The sequence below is a fragment of the Micromys minutus genome (assembly GCF_963924665.1).
Source record: "Micromys minutus genome assembly, chromosome: 10".
In the NCBI taxonomy this organism is placed as follows: Eukaryota; Metazoa; Chordata; class Mammalia; order Rodentia; family Muridae; genus Micromys; species Micromys minutus.
In genome coordinates this window covers 51761017-51787032 of record NC_137979.1, presented here as the reverse complement: position 1 = coordinate 51787032, position 26016 = coordinate 51761017, and the positions used below count along the sequence as shown (strand labels likewise).

General features: G+C 37.6%; 1 protein-coding gene and 1 pseudogene across 2 annotated transcripts in view; one reads left to right on the top strand and one right to left on the bottom strand.

Moving 5' to 3' along the window:
* TANC2 (tetratricopeptide repeat, ankyrin repeat and coiled-coil containing 2) overlaps positions 1–26016 on the bottom strand; it is a gene marked incomplete at both ends in the record, with an annotated part of 236840 nt that overhangs the window by 114907 nt on the left and 95917 nt on the right. Inside the window, one exon of the mRNA XM_080922462.1 lies at positions 4774–5037. Within this exon, the coding sequence (XP_080778588.1) occupies positions 4774–5037 (264 nt within the window). The remainder of the gene's footprint in view (positions 1–4773; positions 5038–26016) is intronic.
* On the top strand, positions 1414–1837 carry LOC308425985 (low molecular weight phosphotyrosine protein phosphatase-like; annotated as a pseudogene). The gene has a single exon. The product of its transcript is annotated as a low molecular weight phosphotyrosine protein phosphatase-like (transcript).

Here is a 26016-nt window from a genome sequence, read left to right as displayed (position 1 = left end):
ATAATGGAACCTATTTTTTGTATGCAAACTAAACATTTTGGTAAAACAAAAAAATGTGATTTTTTTTCCTATTCTGTACTTGAAAACCTCAGTTACTTTTTTTTGTTTGTTTGTTTTATGAAACAGTTTCTCTGTGTAGCCCTAGCTGTCCAGAACTGGCTCTGTAGACCTTGTTAGTCTCAAACTCAGACAGCCACCTGTCTTGTTTCCCAAGTGCTGGGATTAAAAGCATGTATCACAACAACTGGCTTCTCAGTTACTCTTGATTATCAAAGAGATTTACCCTCTTCAGTTTGGAGAACCATTTCTCTGCACATATACACAGTATACAAAAACATGCATGTATATGGACAGAGTTAAAATGTAAAAATGGTACTCTCCTGGGCTAAGAAAACTAACTTAAAATAGGATTAGTTAGATTAGCATTTAAACTACAGATCTGTGTGGTTTTATCAGATTCTTACACGTTATATACAGCAGGGTAATTCCCTATAAAAGTAACTGTGTTTGCTTACATTTTGGAACTTGAAAATAATTGACTCATTTGGTTCACAGCTTACTTTTCTGTCTCTGTGGGAACACACTTAAACCATGGGTTCCAGATACAGAAAACAATGTAAAACAAAATATTGTCTGACATCTGATTTGCTCTTGAGGTAACAGTAAGCCTGTTTGTAGACTGTCCAACACTGAGGGTAGGAATTGCCCAATTTATCTTATTTATTGTTTTGTATCTTGTTCAACAGCCATGCATACTATTCCAGCAGTGTGAGTCATATTCTTCACAACATCCTGTCTGACCGCTAATGCTACATTCATGCTTTCCTTCTCCTCTAATCGTATCTACTTAATTACTGAGTGATTTATTATCTGTGTGCACACGTGTGCTAATTGTGTGGTGGTCAGAGAATAACTTGTGGCAGTTTTTTTTCTCCTTTTATCAAGTGAGTCCTATGATTCTAACCAGGCAAGTATAATACCTATACCAGCTGACCCATCTCTTTTAAGATGTCTGATCAGTACTCCCTCAAAAGCTAATGAGCTCTACCACCTAGAAAGACTAAAGTTACAAATGATACAGCTGTGACCTCCTGGCATAATGATTAAAGATAACATAATTTTCTTTTTAATACAAGGAGAAGGAAGAAGAAAGGGAGGAAGAACACAAAGTATGTAGAGGAAAAATATTCTCCAACCTTGAATTAAAACAAGCTAAATGACATAGAGGAAGTAGTGTTATAATACGTAATATAAACAGTATACTTCAAATTAAAAGGATGGAAAAATATTAGCAAGACCATTGTCCACTAAAAATTTGGATAGACTTCAATAAAATTTTATCTTTTGTGCATTAAATATACCAATAAAGAACAAAGAGAGGTGGTTTCTGGGCAACAGGGTCTGCACCAAAACATGGCAGAGGTTGGGTTCAAGTCAGTGCTGTGCATGTGTCTCTAACATTTGCCAGTCACCCATTGCAGAAGCAGTGCTCAGAAAATTGGTCACTGATGTAACATGGGCCAGCCCTCAGACTCAAGAGCTGTCAGCTGTCTAAGAAATCATGGCATTAGCACAGCCCATAAGGCAGGACAGATTACAAGAGAAGACTTTGCCACGTTCGATTATATACTATGTGTGGATGAAAGCAATCTGAGATTTGAATAGAAAAAGTAACCAAGTTAAAAACTGCAAAGCTAAAATTGAGCTACTTGGGAGCCATGATCCACAGAAACAGCTCATTATTGAAGATCCCTATAATGGCAATGACTCTGACTTCAAGGTAGTGTACCAGCAATGCCTTAGGTGCTGCAAGGGCTTCCTGGAGAAGACTCACTAGCTGGTCCTACCACCACCACTGAGCAATTCACTCACCACTGCTATGCCCAAGGGTGGCAACAGTCCTTAGCCCCATCCCCCACCTCTCTTTTCAGCTGACTTACTGTACATCTTTAAAATAATTGCAGGTGAAAATTAGGCATATGTTCAGAAGGATAAAACATTTGAGTCGGACAGTTTGAGGTGTGGCTAAGCATTCTTAGACTAACTAAATCTCTGACCTTGCCATATTACAAAAGAGTAGAAGAAGCAAATGTAGAAAGAAAGAAAACCTAATGAAGTAAGAATGACCTAGAGCCCAGCAAGCCTGGGTAGTCTGGTCTAACTGGAGTGTGTGCCTGGCCCGCACCCAGTGGTGCTGTCTGCTTGCCTTATACCTCCCTATTCTAGACTCTTACTGTGACAGTATTTCCACCCACGGCAGCCTTCCATTTAACACGGGACGAGTTTGAACTCAGACACACTGAGGGTATCAGGTATTTGAGAGGGGAGAAGCTGGATGTGATGATGGGCCTGGAAATCCAGCAGGCCATCCTGGGCTATATAGTGACACCCTGTCTGAAAAAAAATAAAATAAAAGATGGGAGCCACAGTTTGGTCAGATTAACAACTTTAATCTTACTTGGTCTGTGTGTAGTTTTTTGAGCTTCATTCCTATTTAAGCCACTTTGCTTAAAAAAATGTGTGCTTAATAGTGGTGTGTGTTTGTAAGTGCTCTTTCATCAATATTTCACACAGTGACAGGCAAGCACAAGTAATTTTAGTGTAGTTTTAGAAAAGAGACCTCAAATTTATATGGATGTATGTTGGAAATGATTGTGAATTAAACTGGGATGTTATCAAATACAACTAAAATACATAAAAATAATGAGGAGAGGTGCAGCAAAGTGGGAAAATATTTGAAAACACATGTGTGATATGAGTTTCAGTCAGAAAAAAATATAAACTCTTAAAAGCCACTAAGAGGACGGGTAAGTCAATCAAAAGCTATACCAAATCTCTGAGTAAAAAATTCAATAATGAAAATGTGTAAATACTAGTTTAATAAGCTCACTATTATTAAGCATTAGCATAATACAAATTAAAGCCACAATCAAACCTCACACTAATTAAAGTCATAAAGGTAAAACAAATGTCAATGTGGAAGGCATGTAGAGACACAGAAACCATAGTACTTGCTAGTTATGAATATAAAATGGCACCACTTTGTATATCTCATAAAATACTGTGGCAGGTGCTTAAAAAGTTAGATATAAAATCTAACACATGAATGGCTTGTACCTAACGGAAATGAAGACTTATGTCTACAGACCTATACATACATGGTCAAAGCAGCACCATTAGCTACAGAAATAAACTGACTGCCCATCTACCAGTGAGCAAGACTTTTCACGAAGCTCTTATTTTTCACAGATCTTCTGGGTGTAATTGCTAGGTTTTAGATATTACACATCGTGTAACATACCCCATTATTGATGTACAATGATTTTAGTTCCATCACATCCTCATCAATGTCATTCCTTCTAGTTGTGAGGCTATGACTTGAAGTGGTACTTCATGACTGGGGATGGTGAAGGGTTTCATAGTTCACCTACTTAGTGAGCCTAGATGGTGAGGCAGATATGAAACTTCAGGGTCAGAAATGTAAATTTATCATTTAGGGCAAAAGGAGTAACCAGAAAACAGACATGTTTCGATTCTCTGAATATCAACTTTCATGGGACAACATGGAGAGGGCTGGGTGATATATGCAATCTTTACATACAAGGGTCAACATATGTAGAAGGCCCCAAGAGAAAATTTGCAGTCACTATTTAAATGTTAAGAATCTTCTAGATGATCCATTCCTTCACCATCATACCTGATAACAGATGTTGATCATTTCCCAGAGATGAGAATTAAAAGAGCAGGTAGAAAAGGGAAATGAGTGGCAAGAAGCCAGTACCAACATAGGAAATCATTTCATTTTTGGTTTATAACAGGACATTGCATACACACCTCATGTTGGTCTGGAACTTACTATGTAGCTGACATCAGCCTTCAATTCATCTCTACCTCCAGAATGCTAAGACTGTAGGTGGGTACTATCATACCTGGCTGCATAACAAATAATTATCCCTGGAAAGTAAGTCTAATGACAATAAGTGTCTTATTATACCATATCATTAAATATACTTGTTCATTTGGAGGGTCAGAAAGGCAAATACAATTTTTATTTTGTAGTCTGGGCAAAGTGAAAATGAGAATACATCTTGAAAATGTCAGAATGGCTATTCTGTAAAACTCCTGTTTGAATAATTAAATAGCAAAATAGGTGTATAAAACCAACCCTGACATCACTGCTGTGCAGCCGCTGAGGAAAACTGACTCAGCATTTCATACTCATGCTTCTGTGTCATCTTCTATGACTGGTCCTGCTAGTGGCATCTGAGCTGGGAAACAGAGGCGCCAGTCCTCTACATCCCGACAACAAGAGTTTGCTGAGAATATTGAACTGGGAGAAAGAAGCTGGGTTTCTTGCCCGCTCGTTTGTTATAACTTCAAAAAATGAATGATGACTTCTGATATACAAATTGCACCAACATATGCTTCAATAAATAATGGTTATTAAAACTCAAGTTCTAAAAAGCTAAAACCTCAAACTAAATCCTTATTATGTTGGAAAACTGGGTATTGAACACAGTAGCTTATGTATGCCATGTAAATGCTATATACACTGGACTATATATACCCAGCCCTTAGAATTTTTACTAATTAGACTAGTTTACGTATTTGATCAGACATCTCTCTGATTTTGTATGTGTTTCAGTATATCATGGGAAGTGAATTAGGAAAGCACTTGATGAAGAAGATGAGCTTTCTCTTAGGTTACACAAAAGGATGACTTGTCATCTTTATTCACTAAACTCTTAAAACCCAAAACAAAGCCCAACTTACCTGCTACAGAGTTTGGCCGAGGCATGAGATACAAAGGAATAGACTGTACTGACTGTGATAAAACTGTTTCCAGATTCCGCTCCGGGATCTTGTTCAGACTGTATGTGGACGCAGCCATGTTTTCATCCACTCGGTACAGACAGGAGTCCATGCTGGATTTTTGAGACTGCCATGGTTTTAGGTTTCCTCCAGATCCTAATTCTTTGCTGCCTTCCCCAACATATTTTGTTCGCTCCATGTTTTCAGAATAATTTGTTAATGTTGCTGAAAAAAATAAATGATTTTTTTAAATCAAAAGAAAAATTGATCTGTTTATGATTAAAAATTTGAGTAGATGAGAATACAACAAATATTATCTTCCAAAGATACTATAGCCATTTATCTCTACAAGTTTAAATAACTGAACCCATCAACAATCTTAACTTACATATATTTTTAACATTTTATTTAAATGAAATGAGCAAATCCATATACCAGTGTCATGGACCTAAAACAAGTCTTATCAAAGATAAAACTTAAGAATTATTCAAAAGGTACTTACATATTTTTATAGACTATCAGAGGGCACCAACAGCCCCCCCAAAACTCTGCCTACTCTTCTTATCTCTTTCTTTTCCCTATTTATGGTTACATGGACATACACACACACACCTCAGCAACAACAACAAAACATATGATTGAAACAAACAGTAACTAAGTAGAAACTAATGCAGTAGAAAACCCTGCTCAAATAAGAAAGCAGCACAGGTTTCTTGTACATCTCCTCTCAGTTCTAATCCTTTGCATCACTTGTAAGTGGCTTGCTGAAGAATAATGATTTTAATTAAACCAAAACCTGAAAGGTCTTCTAGAATTTATCTAATCTAATAATTATACATGAATGGAAACATTTTCATAACTCCAAAAATGAAGAGATGAACAGTAAAGTCTAAATTATTGAATTTTTAGAAATAACTATAAAAGAATAAGAGATATCATCCCAGGAGAGGCTAATACTTAGTTCAAGTTCTCCTATAATTTGAATGTTACAAAAAAAGAAAGAAAGAAAGAAAGAAAGAAAGAAAGAAAGAAAGAAAGAAAGAAACTTAGATTATTTCTATGGTCCTATTTAATGATGTTTTCTTTCTGTTAATTTAAGTGGAGTTCTAGATTTTGTAGTATAAAGGAAGACGAATTACAAAATAAAATCTAAACTTTTCTTTAAAGAAAAAAATGAGTTCTTTTAAAATTGGATATTCTCTATATTTACATTTCAGGTGTTATCCCCTTTCCGCCAACCCCATCCCCCCTTCCCCTCCCATTGTCTCCTCCACTAACCTCCCTCTCCCACCTCAGAGACTTGGCATTCCCCTACAATGGGAAAACAAGCCTTCTCTGGAACAAAGGCCTCTCCTCTCACTGATGCCAAAGAATGCTATCCTCTGCTGCATATAAACCTGGAGCCATGGGTCTCTCCATAAAAACTCATTGGTAGGTGTTTTAAACCCTGGGAGTTGTGGTGGGATTGGTTAGTTAATAATTTGCTCTTCCCATGGGGCTGCAGACCCTTTCAGCTCCTTCAGTCCTTTCTCTAGCTCCTTCATTGGGGTCCCCGTGTTCAGTCCAATGGTTAGCTGCAAGCATCCTCCACTGTATCAGTATGGCTCTGGCAGAGGCTCTGAGGAGGCATCCATATCAGATTCCTGCCAGTAAGCACTACTTGATATCAGCAATAGTGCGTGGGTTTAGTGGCTGCATATAGATGGATCCCAAGGTGAGGCAGTCTTTGGATGATCTTTTCTCCAACCTCTGCTCTTCTATTTGTCCCATTATTTCCTCCTGTGAGTGTTTTGTTCTTCCTTCTAAGGGATCCACCTTCTGGCCTTCCTTCTCTTTGAATGTCTTCATTTCTGTGAATTGTTTCTTGGGTATTCCAGAGCTTTTTGGGCTAGTATCCACATATCAGTGAGTAGGTACCATGAGTGTTCTTTTGTGACTGGGTTACCTCACTCAGGATGATAGCTTCAAGTTCTATCCATTTGCCTAGGAATTTCATTAAGTCATTGTTTTTAATAGCTAAGTAGTATTCCATTGTATAAATGTACCATAATTTCTGTAACCATTCCTCTGTTGAAGGACATCTAGATTCTTTCCAGGTTCTGGCTATTATAAATAAGGCTGCTATAAACACGGTGGAGCATGTTTCCTTGTTAGATGCTGGAACTTCTTTTGGGTATATGCCCAGAAGTGATATAGCTGGGTCCTCTGGTAGTACTATGTCCAATTTTCTGAGGAACTGCCAGACTTATTGTACCAGCTTACAACCCCACCAACAGTGGAGGAGTGTTCCACTTTCTCCACATCCTTGCCAGCATCTGCAGTCACCTGAGTCATTATTGATCTTAGCCATTCTAACTGGTGTGAGGTGGAATCTTAAGGTTGTTTTGATTTGCAGTTCCCTGATGGCTAAGGATGTTGAACATTTCTTTAGGTGCTTCTCAACCATTCGATATTCCACAGTTAAAAATTCTTTGTTTAGTTCTGTACCCCATTTTTAAATAGGATTATTTGATTCTCTAGAGTCTCAACTTCTTGAGTTCTTTGTATATATTAGATACTAGCCCTCAGATGTAGGAATGGTAAGGATCTTTTCCCAATCTGTTGGCTGCCGTTATGTCATATTGATGGTGTCCTTTGCCTTATAGAAGCTTTGCAATTTCATGAAGTCCCATTTGTTGATTCATCTTAGAGCATAAGCTGTTGGTATTCTGTTCAGGAAAATTTCCCCTGTGCCTATGTGTTCTAAGCTCTTCTCCACTTTCTGTTCTATTAGTTTCAGTATACCTGGTTTTATGTGGAGGTCCTTGATCCACTTGGACTTGAGCTTTGTACAAAGAGATAAGAAAGGATTGATTTACTTTCTCCTGCATGTTCACTGCCAGTTGAACCAGCACCATTTGTTGAAGAGGCTGTCCTTTTTCCATTGAATGTTTTTAGCTCCTTTGTCAAAGATCAAGTGACCATAGGTGTGTGGGTTCATTTCTGGGTCTTCGATCCTATTCCATTGATCTACCTGCCTGTATCTGTATCAATACCATGCAGTTTTTTTTTCTTTTTATCACAATTGATTTTTAATATAGCTTGAGATCTGGGATGGTGATTCTCCTGGAAGTTTATTTTATTGTTGAGAACAGTTTTTTATTATCCCAAATGAATTTGCAAATTGTTCTTTCTAACTCAAGGCTGTCAGAGCTATGAGTTTTCTTCTTAGGACTGCTTTCATTGTGTCCCATAAGTTTGGGTATGTTGTGCCTTCATTTTCATTAAATCTTAAAAGGTCTTTGATTTCTTTCTTTATTTCTTCCTGACCAAGCCGTTGTTGAGTAGAGCACTGTTCTAGGTTTTCTATCTCCAGGGATGTCTCTCTTTGTGTTTTCTCTATTGTTTCCATTCCCATTTTTAGATCCTGGATGATTCTGTTCAATTCCTTCATCTGTTTGCTTGTGTTTTCCTGAGTTTCTATTAGGGCTTGTACTTGTTTTTCTATATTCTACTGTATTTCTTTAAGGGAGTTATTCATGTGCTTCTTGAGGCCCTGTATCATTAGCATGAGGCAGGATTTTTAAGTTCAAATCTTGTTTTTCTGGTGTGTTGGGAGACCTACTTGCTGTGGTGGGAGAGCTGGGTTCTTGGTTGCCAGCTTGTCTTGGTTTCTGTTGCCATCTTCTTATCTTTAATGTTATATGATCTTGTTGTCTCTGAATGGAGCTTGTCTTTCCTGTGTGTCTGTGGGCTGTCCTACAGGTCTTTCCCCAGATGTGTGCTCACCTATGGGTTCAGTAGGGAGAGTGCTCCTGTGTCTCCTCTGGGTGCTCAGTTCTCTGTGAGCAGGCTGGGATTCCTGTTGGCAGTATGCCTGATCTGCCTGAGGCTCTAGGCAAGAGTTTTTTTTTTTTCACCATAAAAAGGAAAACTATCTGGAAAAAGGAATTTAACTAGACAAGATAAAGAGAAAAGAGACTCAATTCAGAATTGAGGGAGGAGAGAGAAGTAGTAGGGTCTGTAACCCCATCATCATGGGCAGATAATTACAAGTTCACAGCTTGGGCTACATAGCAGGCTCCCTGGAACATAAGAATGAGACTTGAATAAGTCACTAGCTTTGAGCAATTTAGACTAGTTGGCAAATAATATGATTTTATTCCTGTTTACCACTGAATACATTGCCACATTTGCTATAGATCATATTTTCTGTATTTAATGCCGATGGACATCTAGGCTGATTCTATTTCCTGGTTATATTGAATAACCAGGAATATTGAGAATATTCCTAAAATACAACATGAATATACAAGTCTTTCTGCAGCATGATGACTCTTTCTTTTGGGAATCTAGGAGTGTTGTAACTGGATCAGATGGTAGCTATAGTTTTAGTTTTTGAGAATATTCCATAATGATTTCTATAGAGCTGACAAATTTTGAAAATTAGCACAACTTGGGTTTACTGAGTCAGAATCAGTAGGTACAAAAAGAGTTAAACAACTCACATGAAATACCAGAAGATAAATTCTTTGAACAGGTACCACCACTTAAAATTTCAAGTACTTTTGCTTATTGATGCTGCTTTTATATTTGGGTAATATTTAATGAATTTTAGCTACCTACTTATCCAATGAGTTGTTATTGTCTAGCAAAATAGTATGTGTTGAGTTGCATTGGTGCAAAATACAAATGCTTAACTTCAGAAGTGCAATTCTATGGCAAAGAGATCATACATTTAAAAAGTTACAAAATAAAATGCTATTTACAGTAACATGTAACCTTAATATTCAACTATTCTATTATAGAAACTGGTATAATTTAAAGTCATCACATTGACTGAAGCAGAGAATGCAATGACCTTAAATATTGCCACTAAAAGTTGCATAAGCTCAAAGTTCCCCTAATAACATGCCACATAGGTTGACTTTTTATAAATTAAACACCTGTATGTGCAACATTTCTACAAGTGATGTTAGAAAGGAAACACTAGCCCCTATACAAGGAAAATGTATCTAATCTTTTCCATTGTTTCCAATATATCTTTATTTCTGCTTTTTCTAATACTCTCCAGTAAAACAAAGAACAGTGGGAAAACAGTACAGAGTAAATAAGATTCCCCCAATGAGATTGTATCCAACTCTCTTTGATGCAGAATAAAGTACCATTTCAAATAGAAACAGCTTCTACAGCATGTTGATGTACATTACTGTTTATGTGTGGAAGAGAGGTATGAAGATATCTGAATTACATTGTTACAAACAGGTTTGTTACAAATAAATTACCTATATATATATTGAGACAGGTTCACTGAGATATAATTTACATATCATAAAATACACCTACTATACTATACAATGTTTAGTAAATTTAAAGACTGATAAAATTACCACTGTAATGTAATTCAGTTTTAAACATTTCTACTAACCCACAATTCTTTTGTACCTATCTGTAGTTTAATTGCTCTCACTTTAGTCCTAGCAAACTACTAATTTACTTCAGTCTCTATAAATTTACCCTTACTGGAATGTCCTATAGCTGGAACCAAACATTACATCATTTCTGTGTCTAGCTTCGTTCACTTTATTCATTTATGAGGTCAGCTGCAGTATTTATTAATAGTTTATTTAGTTTTCTGGCTAAATAACATTTCATGGTACAGAGATAGCACATTTTGTACAGTAACTTACCCTCGAAGGATATTTGGATTGTTTTTGCTATTGTGAACAATGCTGTTTGCTACTTATAGACACCATTTCACTCTCTTGGGTTGACTTAATGTTTACTTCTGCAGTACTGGAGATTGAACCTAGGTCCTCAAACATGCTAGACAATTGTGCTGCCATTAAGCCACATTTTTGAGTTCACTCTGTTGTACAGGCAGGCTCTCATTCTTCAGCCTCCAGAGCAGCTGGTATTATAGGCCTTCGCCATTAATCAGTCTGGTTGTGGGTTTGTCTTTCCTTTTGGTCTTTGTGGGTTTTTGTTGTTGTTGTTTAATTTATTGTTTTGAGAATTCAAGTATTCAATGTGCTTTGTTCAAATCCATTCCCGTGTCTGTCTTCTAGTTCCGCCTACACTCTGCCACTCTCTAACCCAACACATGCTCTTCTTTTGTAAATCTACTAAGTTCACTTAGTGCTACCAGCACACACACAGCATGGGTGCAGGACTATCCAGGAGCACATGGGCAATCTACTAGGGGTTGCATCTCTGAAGAAAACTGACTCTTCATCCCCTATAACCATCAACTGCCAATAGCCTCTCAGTTATGAGTATGACTTTGTGAACCCCTCCCCGACTCACGCTGAAAGTTTTGGATGGCTTAGTCTTGTCTTTTGGGCCATAGTCTCATTCTGTGTAGCTTAGGCTGGCCTTGAATTCAGTATATAGTCCAGAATGACCTCAAACTAATGTTAACCCTCCTGCATTTTGGTACATATTTGTAATTCCAGCACTCACCAGGTAGCAGGAGGATCCCGAGTTCAAGGTCATTTTTGGCTGCACAGCAAGTCCTAAGCTAATCTATATGAGACTTCATCTCCCTTCCCCCAAACGTTAACTTTTTAAGAAACAGCCAAATTACTTCCCCAAATAACAATACCATTTTTACATTTTATGAGTAATGTATAAGATATTATGGTATTATCATATTTGGAGTTTTCCCTTTAACAACCATTCTGTGGCTGTGGGCTAGTATTTCATTGTGATTGGTTCATACTTCCCCAGTAATCACTAGGACTAATGATGTAATGATAATAAGCACTTTTTTAAAAGTACATAAAGCAATTTTATTCTTCCAGAGAACATTATGATAATTAGAATTCACCCTTCCTGTTCTCAGAAGACTGGCTGGTGATGATGTTGGGTCATCTGCTTTTCTCAGGAAACAGAGTCCCTTCTCCTTCCTCAAACGCGGTCCCCACCACTATTAATGTCCCTCCACTTCCTTAGCCCCTTAGGTCCCACCTCTGCTGGAATATGCTCTTATAAATAACAGCAAATCACCTGTTTTCACCAAGAATCTCTTCTTCTAATGACCTTGCTTTGGGTTCTAAGGATGCAGGTGTGGTAGGGCTCCATTAATGCCAAAGCACTCTCTCCCCAGGGACGAATCCCCAATCTTCCGTCCTTGAGTCTTTCTGTGTTTGCTGCTAGCTTTTGTCTTCTTCTCTTGCCTTTTTCTCTTGCTGCTGCACAAACTGTCTTCTTAGAGTGTGCTCTGGAGTGAATGCTACCGTCTTATGAATTCAACTCTTCACTTTTTTTCCTTCTTTTTTTTATTAGATACTCTGTATTTACATTTGAGATGTTATCCCATTACCCTGCCCCCCTCCATCCCCCCTCCCCCTCCATTTGCCTTCACAGAGGTGTATTTCCTTCTGATCCCCCTCTCCACCCCATTGCCTTGTCATTCCCTTGCATTGGGAAACCATGCCCACCCTGGACCAAAAGCCTCTTCTCACCTTGATGCCAGACATTGCTATCTTCAGCTACATACACAACTGAATCAATAGGTCCCTCAAAGTGTGCACAAAGGTTGGTGTTTTACTCCATGGGAGTTTAAAAGGGTTTGGTTGGTTGATTATGTTCAACCCCTTTCAGCTCCTTAGGTCCTTTCTTTATCAACGTCATTGGGATCCACAAGTTTAGACCTATGGTTAGCTACAAACATGCTCAGCTGTATCTGTATGACTCTAGCATAGTCCCTGAGGGGGCATCTCTGTCTGGTTCCTGCCAATAAGTACTTTTTGGGATCAGCTATAGTGCTTGGATTTGGTGACTGCATATGTGGTGGATCCCAAGGTGAGGCAGCTTCTGAGTGATCTTTTCTTCAATCCCTGTTCCTCTATTTGACCTTGCATTTCCTCCCATGAGAGTTTTATTCTCTTTTCTAAGAAGGACTGAGGTATCCCCATTTTGGCCTTCCTTCTTTTTGAGCTTCATAATGTCTATGAATTGTTTCTTGGGTATTGGGTATTCAGAGTTTTCTGGGGCTAGTATCTGTTTATCAGTGAGTGCATACCATGTGTGTTCTTTTGTGACTGGGCTACCTCACTCAGGATGATAATAAGCACTATTCATGAGCTTATTAACCAGTATCTGTAGCTTGTGTGGTGAAACATCTATTTGAACATTTTGCTCATTTAAAAATTTGTTTGTATATTTTTATTTTGCCCAATTATCAGATTACATTAATTTATTATTCTATTCTTATTATGACTATTTTTACATTTATTTATCTTGCTTGTATAAGTCTGTGGGAGTGTGCATGTCATGGCCTGAGTGTGGAGGTCGAAGGACATTTGTTTTTTAACAGTTCTTTCCTTCCATCACACAGGTATCAAAGTCAGGTTGTCATGCTTGGCAGCATGTGATTTCCTTCATCCACTGATCCATATTGCCAGCCCATAACTACAATTTTAATGACAGGTGCACTGGCTGGTTTTGTCTGTCAACTTGACCCAAGCTGGAGTTATCACAAAGAAAGAAGCCTCAGTTGAGGAAATGCCTCCATGAGATCCAGCTGTAAGGCATTTTCTCAATTAGTGATCAAGAGTAGGAGGGCCCATTGTGGGTGGTGCCATCCCTGAGCTGATGGACCTAGGTTCGATAAGAAAGCAGGCTGAGCAAGCCAGGGGAAGCAAGCCAGTAAGTGGCATCCCTCCATAGCCTCTGTATCAGCTCCTGATTCCTGACCTGTTTGGGTTCCAGCCCTGACTTCCTTTAGTCATGCATAGCAATGTGGAAGTGTAAGCTGAATAAACCCTTTCCTTCCTAACTTGGTTCTTGGTCATGATGATTGTGCCAGAATAGAAACTTTGACTAAGACAACAGGTAACAACTCTGGGTAATCTACCTGAGAGTGACTTTAGAGTTTTAAAATTTATTGTAATATTTATAACCAAAAGGTTTGAACTCATACCACCCCAAGCCATCCTTAGCTTTGCCTTTTACATCTAACACCTGCATGACTCGGTGTGTGGGCTAGTTTTATATCAACTTGACACACGCTATAGGCATCTAAGAAGTGTATTGAGAAAATGCCTCCATAAGATCAAGCTGCAGGCAAACCTGTAGGACATTCTCTTAGTGAGTGTCTGATGTGGGAGGGCCCAACCAATTGTGAGTAGTGGTACCCAGGGCTGGGGCAGTCTTAGGTTCTATATGAAAGCAGGCTGAGCAAGCCAAGAGGAGTAAGCTGGTAAGCAGGAATCATTCATGGCATCTGCACCAGAGACTGCCTCCAGGTTTCTGGTTACTTTAAATTCCTTCCTTGGCTTCCCTTAGTAAACTCTGGCTCCATAAATGTAAGGCAAATAAACCACTTTTTCCCCAAGCTGCTTTTGGTCATGGTATTTAATCACAGCAATATAGTAACCTTAACTAAGATGCCATGAGCAATTATTTTTCAATCTCACTTTCCTAAGATTATGGGAAAAAATTCTATCTTTATTATAGTAAAGTATACAAAATTGTTTTACAGCCAGACTGAAGCATTCTATGCTTCTTTCCACAGATATTTGGAAACCTGGTACTGGCTACTGATCAAGACAAAGGCAGATAAGTGGAATAAGTTAAGATGCTGCTTAAAGTTTGGAACTTCCTTTGATGAACCAGGACTAGCTGTTTATTGATAGCTTATACCTGGATTTAGATGGCATAATTTGGCTATTTGGCCAGAGAACATCACTGATTTCAATGGAAACTTCTGGAAGCTATCCTTGACAGCAAGATTTTCGGTACAAATCTTGGTTTATGCACATGTGATTAAGGAATAGCTTCATCTGGAAGTGCCTTAGGTAACTTTGTGTATGTTTACCCCTTCTTCTGTTTTCCAGCACCTTTATGAAAGTTTTTTAAAAGTATTTTCTGACAAATGTTATGTATCCTTTTAATGATCTGATCCTATTAGCTCCTCATAGCTTTCTTGAAGGATTATAACATACAGTAAGAAATCAATGATTGTATCTGGACCACAGACTCTGCTTAGCAAGTGGTTATTAACCTTATTAGGTTAATTATACAAGAAAAATGCCATGTGATCTTTTAAAGCATTTTGATGGACCAAGTGTTCAGACTGTTTTTAAAAAACACATTATGCAATATGAATTTGGCCAACAGCTTCCTAATATCTTCTAATGATAAGTATTACAGGTAGATAGTTTGGGAAGATGATAGAGTTGAGAGTGCAGGACTAGCAACTTTAGTAGTGTAGTATGCCTGTACATTTCTGGAACCAAGTGTGCAAGAGTAACTTTTATTCTTATGTAAATGATGCTTTTATTTCCACAGATGAAGGGATGATATGAGAGCTGTATCTAAGCTGTGCAAACTCATAGCTTTGGTTGAACCTGGAGCATTTCCTTCTCTGTTCTAACTATTCTTAGGCCTAGGCCTGGAAGCTTCTAGTTTCGTGCAATCTTCCAGCCTCCATCTGCTAACTAAGATCTAGAATGTTTTAGTTTCTGAGGCTTACTGCTGAATAAACTTACCCTTTTTAGTTCTTTCTGGCTGGTTCAACTTAGCTATTCTGGCTCAAACTTCTCTCCAAGTTGATTGATTCTATCTGGCTTCTCTTGGCTTCTCACTGAATTGCTCTGCTTGGCCTCAAACCAACTCTGGCAATTTGTTCTTGTCTTCTGGCTCCTTCTTATTCTCTGGTTTCAATAGCCTCTGCTTAATGGACTGAACAGAATCAAAATCAACTCCACTGTACTGATTCATCTGAATTGTACTGCATTAATTCACTGAACTCACTCTTGACTTCCATTCTGCCTCACCTTGCTCTCTTAAGTCACCTCTCTTCCCGGTCTGTTCTCATGTAAGTTGGGCATATCCTGTCTCACTCTGTGTGCCCCTCAATTAGATGTCATTTTCATGCTTGGCTGCTCCTTTCTACAACCTAACCTTATCTCCATTGATAAGGATTAAAGGTGTGTACTCAGGGCATGTCTATATTTCAGCCGGATGACACTGTATTCCAGAACATCTCTACATTTCAACCAGATCACAAAAATCTTTGAATGTGATCCCTTGCCAGAGCATCCATGTTTCTAGATTAAAATTATTCTGCACAAGTAAGAAAGGCATGAAAAAGCCAATCCAACATATCTAGAGCTCAGCAAATGACTCATAGGGCAACTTGGATGAAACAATGAACAACATTCTTCTGGAACAAATATTACTCAAGAAACAAAGGAGGAGCTGTTAATTTTGTTTTTGGCTAAAAAATTGAAACATCATTGAGTAGTGGACATTACCACAGATACTTGATCTTTATAAGCATTCAATGATGTAAGGCTATTGTATTGGATATAAAATAAAAAACAAAACAAAACAACCAACCAAACAAACAAACACAAGCCTCAAGATTGAAAGAAAAAAATCCTAAGATTTGACTAAAGGGGAACTTAAGATTTAAACTCTTCTGGATGGAACTGTGATTTCTAGGTAAACAGAATTCAAGAAACCAAAATGGATTCACAATTCAGTTCATCCTTTGCTACACATCCATTCAAAAGGATCTAATCAAAGCTTGGTATGAGAAAGGAATGCTAGAAATAATATATCACAAGTTGTTATCTCAGTGAGACTGGAGATGTCAAAATTATTGCTTAAAGTAATACAACAGTGATAGATTATACCTAGTGGTATGGTTAGGTACAAAATTTTATACTAATAAAAGTATATCAAAAAAATTAAAAATATAAATTTTTCTGCAAGTATTTGACAAACTACCACCTAAGACTTGAGGGCACTGAAAAAGAAGTTATGAGGCCATAAAGAATGGCTTTCTGTGGTAGATCCTGTATCATATCATATTGAGGCATATCAAGACCACACAAGATCAAAATAGTAATTTGAAAGCTTTCAGGACTCCAGAGATGACATTTTTATATTTGTAATATTTAAAATAGAAGCATTTCTAGTTTCCTGTTTGTTATAAATAAGATTTTAAAGTATTTTGGCATGTTTGCCAGAGAGTGATGTTGGGTGTCTGTTTTAGTTACTTTTTATTTTTTGAGACAGGATCTCAGCAACCTTTAGGAATCCTTCAGTCTCAGTCTCCCCAGTCCAGGGACCAAAGGAAAAACTCACCGTCTTCTTACATGAACACTAGGATGAAACTTATGTTCTCATGTGTGTATGGAAAGTACTTTGTCAATGGAGTCATCTTCCCAGGTCTCCTTTATAATTTTTGATATTTTTGGACCTATTTCCTTACTTTTGTTTTTGGATTTTTATTTATTAGAATACAGGAATGAAATTTATTTTTGTGTTACTATTAGAAAACTTTGTTTTATGCATTTTCCCTACTCAATAAAATAAATAAAAATACATATGTAAATATAAACCCATATATTTATATGTGTATGGGAAATAGAGACATATGTGCTGTGACAGCATTCATATTGGCTGCAACAAATACAAAGACTCTGATTTGGTAATCTCTAAAAAAAAACCAATATGGAAAAATATTTTGTTAATTGTCCTCATATTTCTTGGCGTCTTCCAAGATTTTGTTACTTCTTTACAAGACTCCACTCATTCCTTCCCCAACATGCGTGTCTGCTTTGGCTGTGGGGCACTGCATGTTCCAGCCCCTCTACTCAGCCATCACTTGGGCTTGTTTCTAGTGCTCCATTTTCCTCCTACCTCAAATCCTTGCTGCTCTCTTTGTGCTCAAAGGTTTTGTTCTTAGCTTTTAATTTTGCATAGAATGGGAAATATATAAAGTACAAATTAAAAACAGACAATTTTATATCCATTAGATTTACTAAAATAAAGTCAAATAACCCAAGTCTATAATTTCATATATGAAACTCTGAATCAGTTGTGTTCTAGAATAAAGAAAATTTCTAATTTCAGAAAGGCTAAAATGCAATGCACATATTAAACTATATACATTGGGGAGTATTATCTTGAGATGAACCATAGTAACACTTATACAATAAAATATATACATATGTGATAAGCAGGAAAGGACTATAAATAACCTCTCAGTACAGATGAAATCTTACAGTTAAATATATTTCACATGAAATTATCTTAAAATACTCATAGTTTGGGGTTTTGGGAATTATAATAGAAAGTCATGACAAAGACAAGAAAAAAAGAAAACACTTTGTACACTGCTGGAGACACTCCAGCCATATTAAATTTTACTAATCATAAACTGCATGACCCAGAAAATTCTAGTTCCAGTTATAAATTTGAGGACAGTTTTGTCCATGCTAGAGGCAGTAGAGGTTAGCTAAATGTTCATAAGTGAAATGTGAGAAATTACGAAGTGTATATGAGGTAGCCTGATAAAATGGGTATTACACAGTTCTCAAAACAGCGTTATAGAACCACCCTGTTGCCACAAGGCTTGGGCAGGGAGCAAACCAGAGCTGATCCCTGCCTAATACCACACAGGATGAGTAGGGTACAGCATACTTGAGACCATTCATGAGATGACCCTAGATACACAGATACCCTGGGCATCACTAATATGAACAAGTTCTTGGGGAGAGATGAAAGAGAAGCAGAGCTGGAGACTTAGGAGTAGTGAGGAACAGCCTGATATAAGTAGCTAGTGACACCATCTGAGGTCCTGATGAAATCCTAGTCTTTGCTGCCACTGAGAGCCATGTCTGGGTCCTTGCCCCTGCAGCAGTGGAAGTTTGCTTCTACCAAAGGCTAGGGTTTGTCCTAGGTCTGGGTTGATGCCTAGGCCATGTTGATGTCTAAATTGGCTCCACTCTTCCCCTGGGCATTGTAAGAGAGTGGGCCCTAGAGGCTTGAGAGCAGTAAGAGGGTGGTCCCACCCCTTACAAGCTGAAGTAGTCTTAAATGGACCCTGCACCTCCCATGAGGAGCTGGCCCTGTCGTCATGGGTGTGGGTGAACCATCCGTGAGGACATGTGGAGAGCTAGCTCTGGTGGTGTGGGTATGGGGTGCTGGTGGGCTGATCAGCTCAGATACCACCCAGGCCCAAATCCAGGACTTTGAGTTGGCCCACTTCAATATCTACCCTACCTCAACGCACAGCATGAAGGGGCCAGGATCCAGTAGTGATAGTGGAGCCAGACCAATGACTCTGCAGTGAAAATTTGCAAGTGAAGAAGTATGGACAAAAGGGTGTACTGAGGGACACACTATGACACACTACAATAAGATCTGTTTCTTTTGTGGGGAAGGTTGAAAAGGCAAAGGCTGAGTATGAGGGGCTGGGGAGATGAGTGGAGCTGAGGTGCATAATGGGAAATTCACAAAACCAAAGAAGTCAAATAAAAAATAAACAAAGGAGCTTATATTAGCCCCTCCCTCCCCACCTGTCAGCATATACTTTGAAAGAATACATTAAAATCTAAGATGCTATATAAACTAGTAGAATAGCTATAATGGGAAGAGACTCATGAGGGAAACTAATACAATGAAAAAAGCTTTACAAGGCTAATCTGCATAAAAGAGTATTACTAATTAAACTCTGCACTTGCAGCCCAGGACAAGAAAGAAAATGATTTTGTCTAAGGATAGATATGAATTTGTATCAACACTACTGAAGAGTAATGCTCTCTAGGCTTGTATGACAAAACATTCATTTCCCATTGATTTTTTATCCCAGGGACTAATTAGGGTTAGTTAACAACTAAACTTTTTGGAGTCTAGAGAAAAACCTAGCAGTTGATAACTTAAAATAGTTGTACTTAAAAAGGAAGGGGAACTTGCTCACTAGGTAAAAGGTATCCGTGTACAAGCTTGGTGGCCTGAGTGTGATCCCTGGAATCTACATGAAGGTAGGGGTAGAAACCTGACTTCACAAGTGCACTGTGGCATCACATCCTGCCCCCAATCACACATGTACACACACAGAAATATGAATAACTAAACATTTAAAGTTTAAAAACTTTAAGATTATTTATAGTCTGTACCAAATGTAATTATACAAATTTATTTTTCTTTACTCCCCTGGCCCTCCTTATAACAGGGTCTTGCTTTGTAGCCCTTGCTGACCTGGACCATGCCATCTTTCTGACCCACCCATATGAATGCTGGGATCTTTAGACATTTAATGCTTGTTTACTTTTATCCTATAAAAGTTTATTATCAATAGTTGAACAAAAATATTTAAAAATACTTGCCTATAGTACAAGTATTTTATTTTATATGCCACTAGAATTTTTCTTTTATTTGTATTTAATGTTTTAATTATAGTTCTCACTTACACATATCTGTAGAGTCATGAGTTTGTAAAGCATACTACTAAGAGCCAATCCTATTATAATCAGCTGCAGTATTGTTCTTCTGGAGGATAGTCTACCGGATCTTTTCATCTGGTTTTAAGAGATGCACTCCAACTCAGTTATGACAGACTGAAAGGAATGTTCACTTTTGCTCAAAGGAATCAATTACTCTAACTTCTCACTTAATCATATTTTTGAAGAAATTCTCATTTTTCTTTTTCCCTTCACACTCTTAGAGAAACACGATATAGAAATTTAAATCTTTTCTTAAAATAGGATGTACTGGAACACGACACAGGAACACATCATGTATTGCAAATGTCTTCTTGAATATTGCAAAATATGTAGCTTCCAACTCTGCTTTCATTTTTTCTGAATTATTCCTTTGTCAGTTACTGTTTTCTAAGCTTCTGCATCAGAATCAGGTCTTGATGGTGCTGGCAGGATGCTGCAACCTGCAGTCTGTACTCTCAGTGAAGGAATCATGAAAACACATCACCCAATAGAAAACTCACTTTGTTTAAAATTTAGGAATGGAATCTTAGTGTAAACCTGCAAGGTCATAGCTCTTTGAAGATTCTAAGTCGGGAGTCTTGCTGGGCTATTATTGTCCAGGCCTTTCTGCATCATGGATGCTCCAAGGTGATGTTTCTCTTATTGTATTTTACACTTCCTTTTTGTTCTGTGTAATGCTAGCTCTAGACTATGACACTTTTATTATTTGATTGTCAGGCAAAAAAAGAAATACACAGAAAACCCACTTACATTCATGAATGAAGTCCTACATTCTTTAGTCAGTGATCACTGTATATTCATGGAGAATAGACATAGCTTTAGATTATTGTTCTTAACAGTATAGAACGTATCTCAGACTATTAAAATATTGTCAATAACCAAACTATTGAAGGAAATGCATTTCCACAACTATAGTTCACCACACTTCCCTCCTTTCTTGTCCTCTTTCTCTTCTCCCAATAAGTTTCTTTCTGCTTCTTAGACAGTCTTCACTCTAGCTTCATAGTTTAGGGATTTTGTTTTGTTTGTTTTTCAAGACAGGGTTTCTCTGTATATATCTGGCTGTCCTGGAACTCACCAAGTAGAACATGCTGGCCTTGAATTTACTGCCTAACTGCCTCCTTAGTACTAGAATTAAAAGACATTCACCCACCATGTCCAGCAATTCCATGTATTATTTTTAAAAATCTGGATTTAATATGAGAAAAAGATTAGTCTTAGTGTATTTCATTTAATATACCAATCTCTAAGTCCCCATTTTACTGAAAATAACAGTATTTCATTTTCCTTTACAGCTGTGTAAAACTCTTCTTTATCTGTTGAGTGTCACTTTGACTTGTACTATCACTGGCTACTGTGACTAGTAAAGGATATGGAGAATCCCTACTGTATGCTATCCTAGACTCGTTTAGCTGTCTAGTTACAGAGATACAGAGGAACACAGACCTTTTTTTTTCTTTTTTCTTTTCTCATACAACTTTATTTTAAAAAAAGAGGGGTACATATACAGATTTTTAAAGGCATTTTGGCACAACACTATATAAATATATTTTTGTCAGTACTTAATTCTTTTAGAGGTTTGATAGCATGCATTGAAATCCCAATAGTTACCATATGCATAAAGTACATGTAGGACAGAATGTAACATGTAAACAGTCAGTTTTCTTGGTGAGTATAAATTAAGCATAATGATCTTTGAATACCAAAATTTGCCACAAGGCTATATTCTTAGCTCTTGGATTATTAATGATTTAAGGTCCACATGTACCACACTCTGAGAGGGTGCTATACATTTATTTTTTTTCTAAGAAGGACTGACGCTTTCATTTTTTTTGGTCTTTGTTTTTCTTGAGCTTCATGTGGCCTGTGAGTTGTTTCTGGGGTGTTCAGAGCTTTCTGGGGTTAGTATCCAATCATCAGTGACTACATATTATGTCTGTTCTTTTGTGACTGGGTTACTTCACTCAGGATGATATTCTCTAGATGCATCCATTTTCTTAGGAATTTCATAAAGTCATTGCTTCTAATAGCTGAGTAGTACTCCACTGTGTAAATATACCACAATTTTTGTATCCAATCATCTACTGAAGGACATCTGGGTTCTTTCCAGCTTCTGGCTATTATAAATATGGCTGCTAATACATTGTGCTACATGTGCCCTTATTGTATATTGGAGTATCTCTGCGGTACATGCCCAGAAGTGAAATAGCTGGGTCTTCAGGTAGGAATATGTCCAATTTTCTGAGGAACTGCAAGACTGATTTCAAGAGTGGTTATACCAGCTTACAACCCCACCAACAGTGGAGGAGTGTTCCTCTTTCTCAGCATCCTCTCCAGAACCTGCTGTTATGAGCTTTTAATCTTAGCCATTCTAACTGGTGTGAGGTAGAATCTCAGGGTTGTTTAGATTTTCATTTCCCTGATGACTAAGGATGTCGAGCACTTCCTTAGATGGTTCTCAGCCATTTGATATTCTTCAATTGAGAATTTTTTGTTTAGCTCTGTACCCCATTTTAAATAGGACTGATTGATTCTCTGGTGTCTAACTTCTTGAGTTCTTTGTATACCTTGGATATTAGGCCTCTATCTGATGTGGGGTTGGTAAAGATCTTTTCCCAATCTGTTGTCTGCCGTTTTGTTTTCTTGACAGTATCCTTAGCCTTACAGAAACTTTGTAATTAAATCACTAAATCCCATTTCTTGATCCTTGGTCTTAGAGCACAAGCCATTGGTGTTCTGTTCAGGAAAATTTCCCCTGTGTCTATGTCTTATAAAGTTTTCCCTATTTTCTCTTCTAATAGTTTCAGTGTACCTGGTTTAATGTGGAGATCTTTGATCTACTTGCACTTGAGCTTTGTACAATGAGATAAGAAAGGGTCTATTTTCATTCTTCTGCATGCTTAGTGCCAGTTGAGGCAGCACCATTAGTGGAAGAGGCTGTCCTTTAGCCATTGAATGTTTTCAGCCCCTTTGTCAAAAATCAAGTGACCATATATGTGAAGGCTCATTTCTGGATCTTCTATTCTGTTCCATTGATCAACTGCCTATCTCTGTACAAGTACCATGCAGTCTTTAACACAATTGCCTTGTATTATAGCTTGAGGTCAGGGATGGTGATTACTGCAGATGTTTTCTTGTTGTTGAGGATGGATTTCACTATTCTAGGTCTTTTGTTATTCCAGATGAAATTGCACATTGCTCTTTCCAACTCTATGAAGAATTGGGTTGGAATTTTGCTGGGAATTGCATTGAATCTGTAGATTGCTTTTGGTTAGATGGCCATTTTTATAAAGTTGATCCTTCCAATCCATGAGCATGGGAGATCTTTCCATCTTCTGAGATCTTCTTCAATTTCCTTCTTCAGAGATTTGAAGTTCTTGTCATACAGGTCCTTCACTTATTTAGTTAGAGTCACACCAAGGTATTTCATATTGTTTGTGACTATTATAAAGGTTATCTTTTCCCTAATTTCTTTCTCAGCATGTTTGTCCTTTGAGTAGAGGAAGGCTACTGATTTGTTTAAGTTACTTTTATATCAAGGCACTTTGCTGAAGTTGTTTATCAGCTGTAAAAGTTCTCTGATGGATTTTTCCAGGTCACTTAAGTATACTATCATGTCATCTGCAAATAGTGATATTTTTACTTTTTCCTTTCCTATTTGTATCCCTTTGATTTCCTTTTGTTGTATAATTGCTCTGGCCAGGACTTCCAGTACTATGTTGAATAGGTAGGGGGAGAGTGAGCAGCTTTGTCCAGTCCCTGATTTTAGTGGGATTGCTTCTAGTTTCTCACCGTTAAGTTTGATGTTGGCTGTTGGTTTGCTGTATATTGCTTTTATTATGTTTAGGTATGGACCTTGGATTCCTATTCTTTCCAAGACTTTTAACATGAAGGGGTGTTGAATTTTGTCAAATGCTTTCTCAGCATCTCGTGAGATGACCATGTGGTCTTTTCTTTGAGTTTGCTTATATGGTGGATTATGTTGATGGATTTCCATATATTAAACCATCCCTACATCCCAGGGATGAAGCCTACTTGATCATGGTGAATGATCGTTTTGATGTGTTCTTGGATTCAGTTTGTAAGAATTTTGTTCAGTATTTTTGCATCAATGTTCATATGTGAGATTGGTCTGAAGTTCTCTTTCCTTGTAGTGTCTTTGTGTGGTTTAGGAAAGAGGATTATTGTGGCTTCAAAAATGCATTGGGTAGTATTCCATTTAACTCTATTTTGTGGAATAGTTTGGAAGAGTGTTGGTATTAGGAGTCAATAAATGCCTGATAGAATTCTGCACTCAACCCATCTGGTCCTGGGCTTTTTTTGGTTGGGGGGGGGGGGCTTCAGATGCCTGCTTCTACTTCTTTAGGTGTTATGGGATTATTTAGATGGTTTACCTGGTCCTGATTTAACTTTGGTATCTGGCATTTGTCTAGGATTTCATCCATTTTCTTCAGATTTTCCAGCTTTGTTGAGTATAGGCTTTGATGTAGTAGGATCTGATGATTTCTTGAATTTCCTCAGTTTTAGTTGTTATGTGTCCACTTTCATTTCTGATTTTGTTAATTTGGATACTCTCTCTTTGCCCTCTTGTTAGACTGGTTAAGGGTTTATCAATATTGTTAATTTTCCCAAAGAACCAGGTCTTGGCTTTGTTGATTCTTTGAATGGTTCTTTTTATTTCTATTTGGTTAATTTCTGCTCGGAGTTTGATTATTTCTTGCCGTTTACTCCTCTTGGGTGTATCTGCTTCCTTTTGTTCTAGAGCTTTCAACTATGCTGTCAAATTGCTAGTGTATACTCTATCCAGTTTCTTTTTAGATGCACTCAGAGCTATAAGTTTTCCTCTTAGTACTGCTTTCATTGCATCCCATAGGTTTGGGTATGTTGTGCTTTCCTTTTTATTAAATTCTAGAAAATCCTTGATTTCTTTATTTCTTCTTTGACTATGCTATCATTAAGTAGAGCATTGTTCAGCTTCTATGTGTATATGGGCTTTTTGTTGTTTTTGTTGTTATTAAAGACCAGCCTTAGCCCATGGTAATCTGATAGGATGCATGGGAGTATTTCAATCTTCCTATATCTATTGAGGCTTGTTTTGTGAACGACTATATGGTCAATTTTGGAGAAGGTGCTGTGAGGTGCTGAGAATAGGTGTATTCTTTTGTTTTAGGGTGAAATGCTCTGTATATGTCTATTAATTTCAATTGGTTCATAACCTCTGCTAGTTTCACTGCATCTTTGTTCAGTTTCTGCCTCCATGATCTGTCCATTGATGAGAGTGGGGAGTTGAAGTCTCCCACTATTATTGTGTGTGGTGCAATGTATATTTTGAGCTTCAGTAGGGTTCCTTTTATGAATATGGGTACTCTTGTATTTGGAGCATACATGTTAAGGATTGAGAATTCATCCTGATAAAATTTCCCTGTAATGAGTAAAAAGTATCCTTCCTTATCTTTTTTGATAACTTTTGGTTGAAAATCTATTTTATTCCATATTAGAATGGCTAATCCAGTTTGTTTCTTGGGGCCGTTTGCTTGGAAGGTTTTTTTCCCAGTCTTTTACTCTGAGACAGTGTCTGTCTTTGTCTCTGAGATGAGTTTCCTGTATGCAGCAAAATGCTGGACTCTTTTATGTATCCAGTCTAATAGTCTATGTCTCTTTATTGGGGAACTGAGTCCATTTATGTTAACAGATATTAAGGAATAGTGGTTGCTGTTTCCTGCTATTTTTATTTTAGAGGTAGAATTATATCTGTGTGTCTTCTTTTAGTTTTCTTGCTTAGTTATTTTATTGCTTTTTCTAGGATGTAGTTTCCCTCCTTGTGTTGGGTTTTCCATCTCTTATTCTCTGTAGGGCTGGATTTGGGTCAGATATTGTTTTGTCCTGAAATATCTTGTTTTCTCCATCTTTGGTGATTGAGAATTTTACTGGGTATAGTAGCCTGGGCTGACATTTGTGTTCTCTTAGGGTCTGTAAG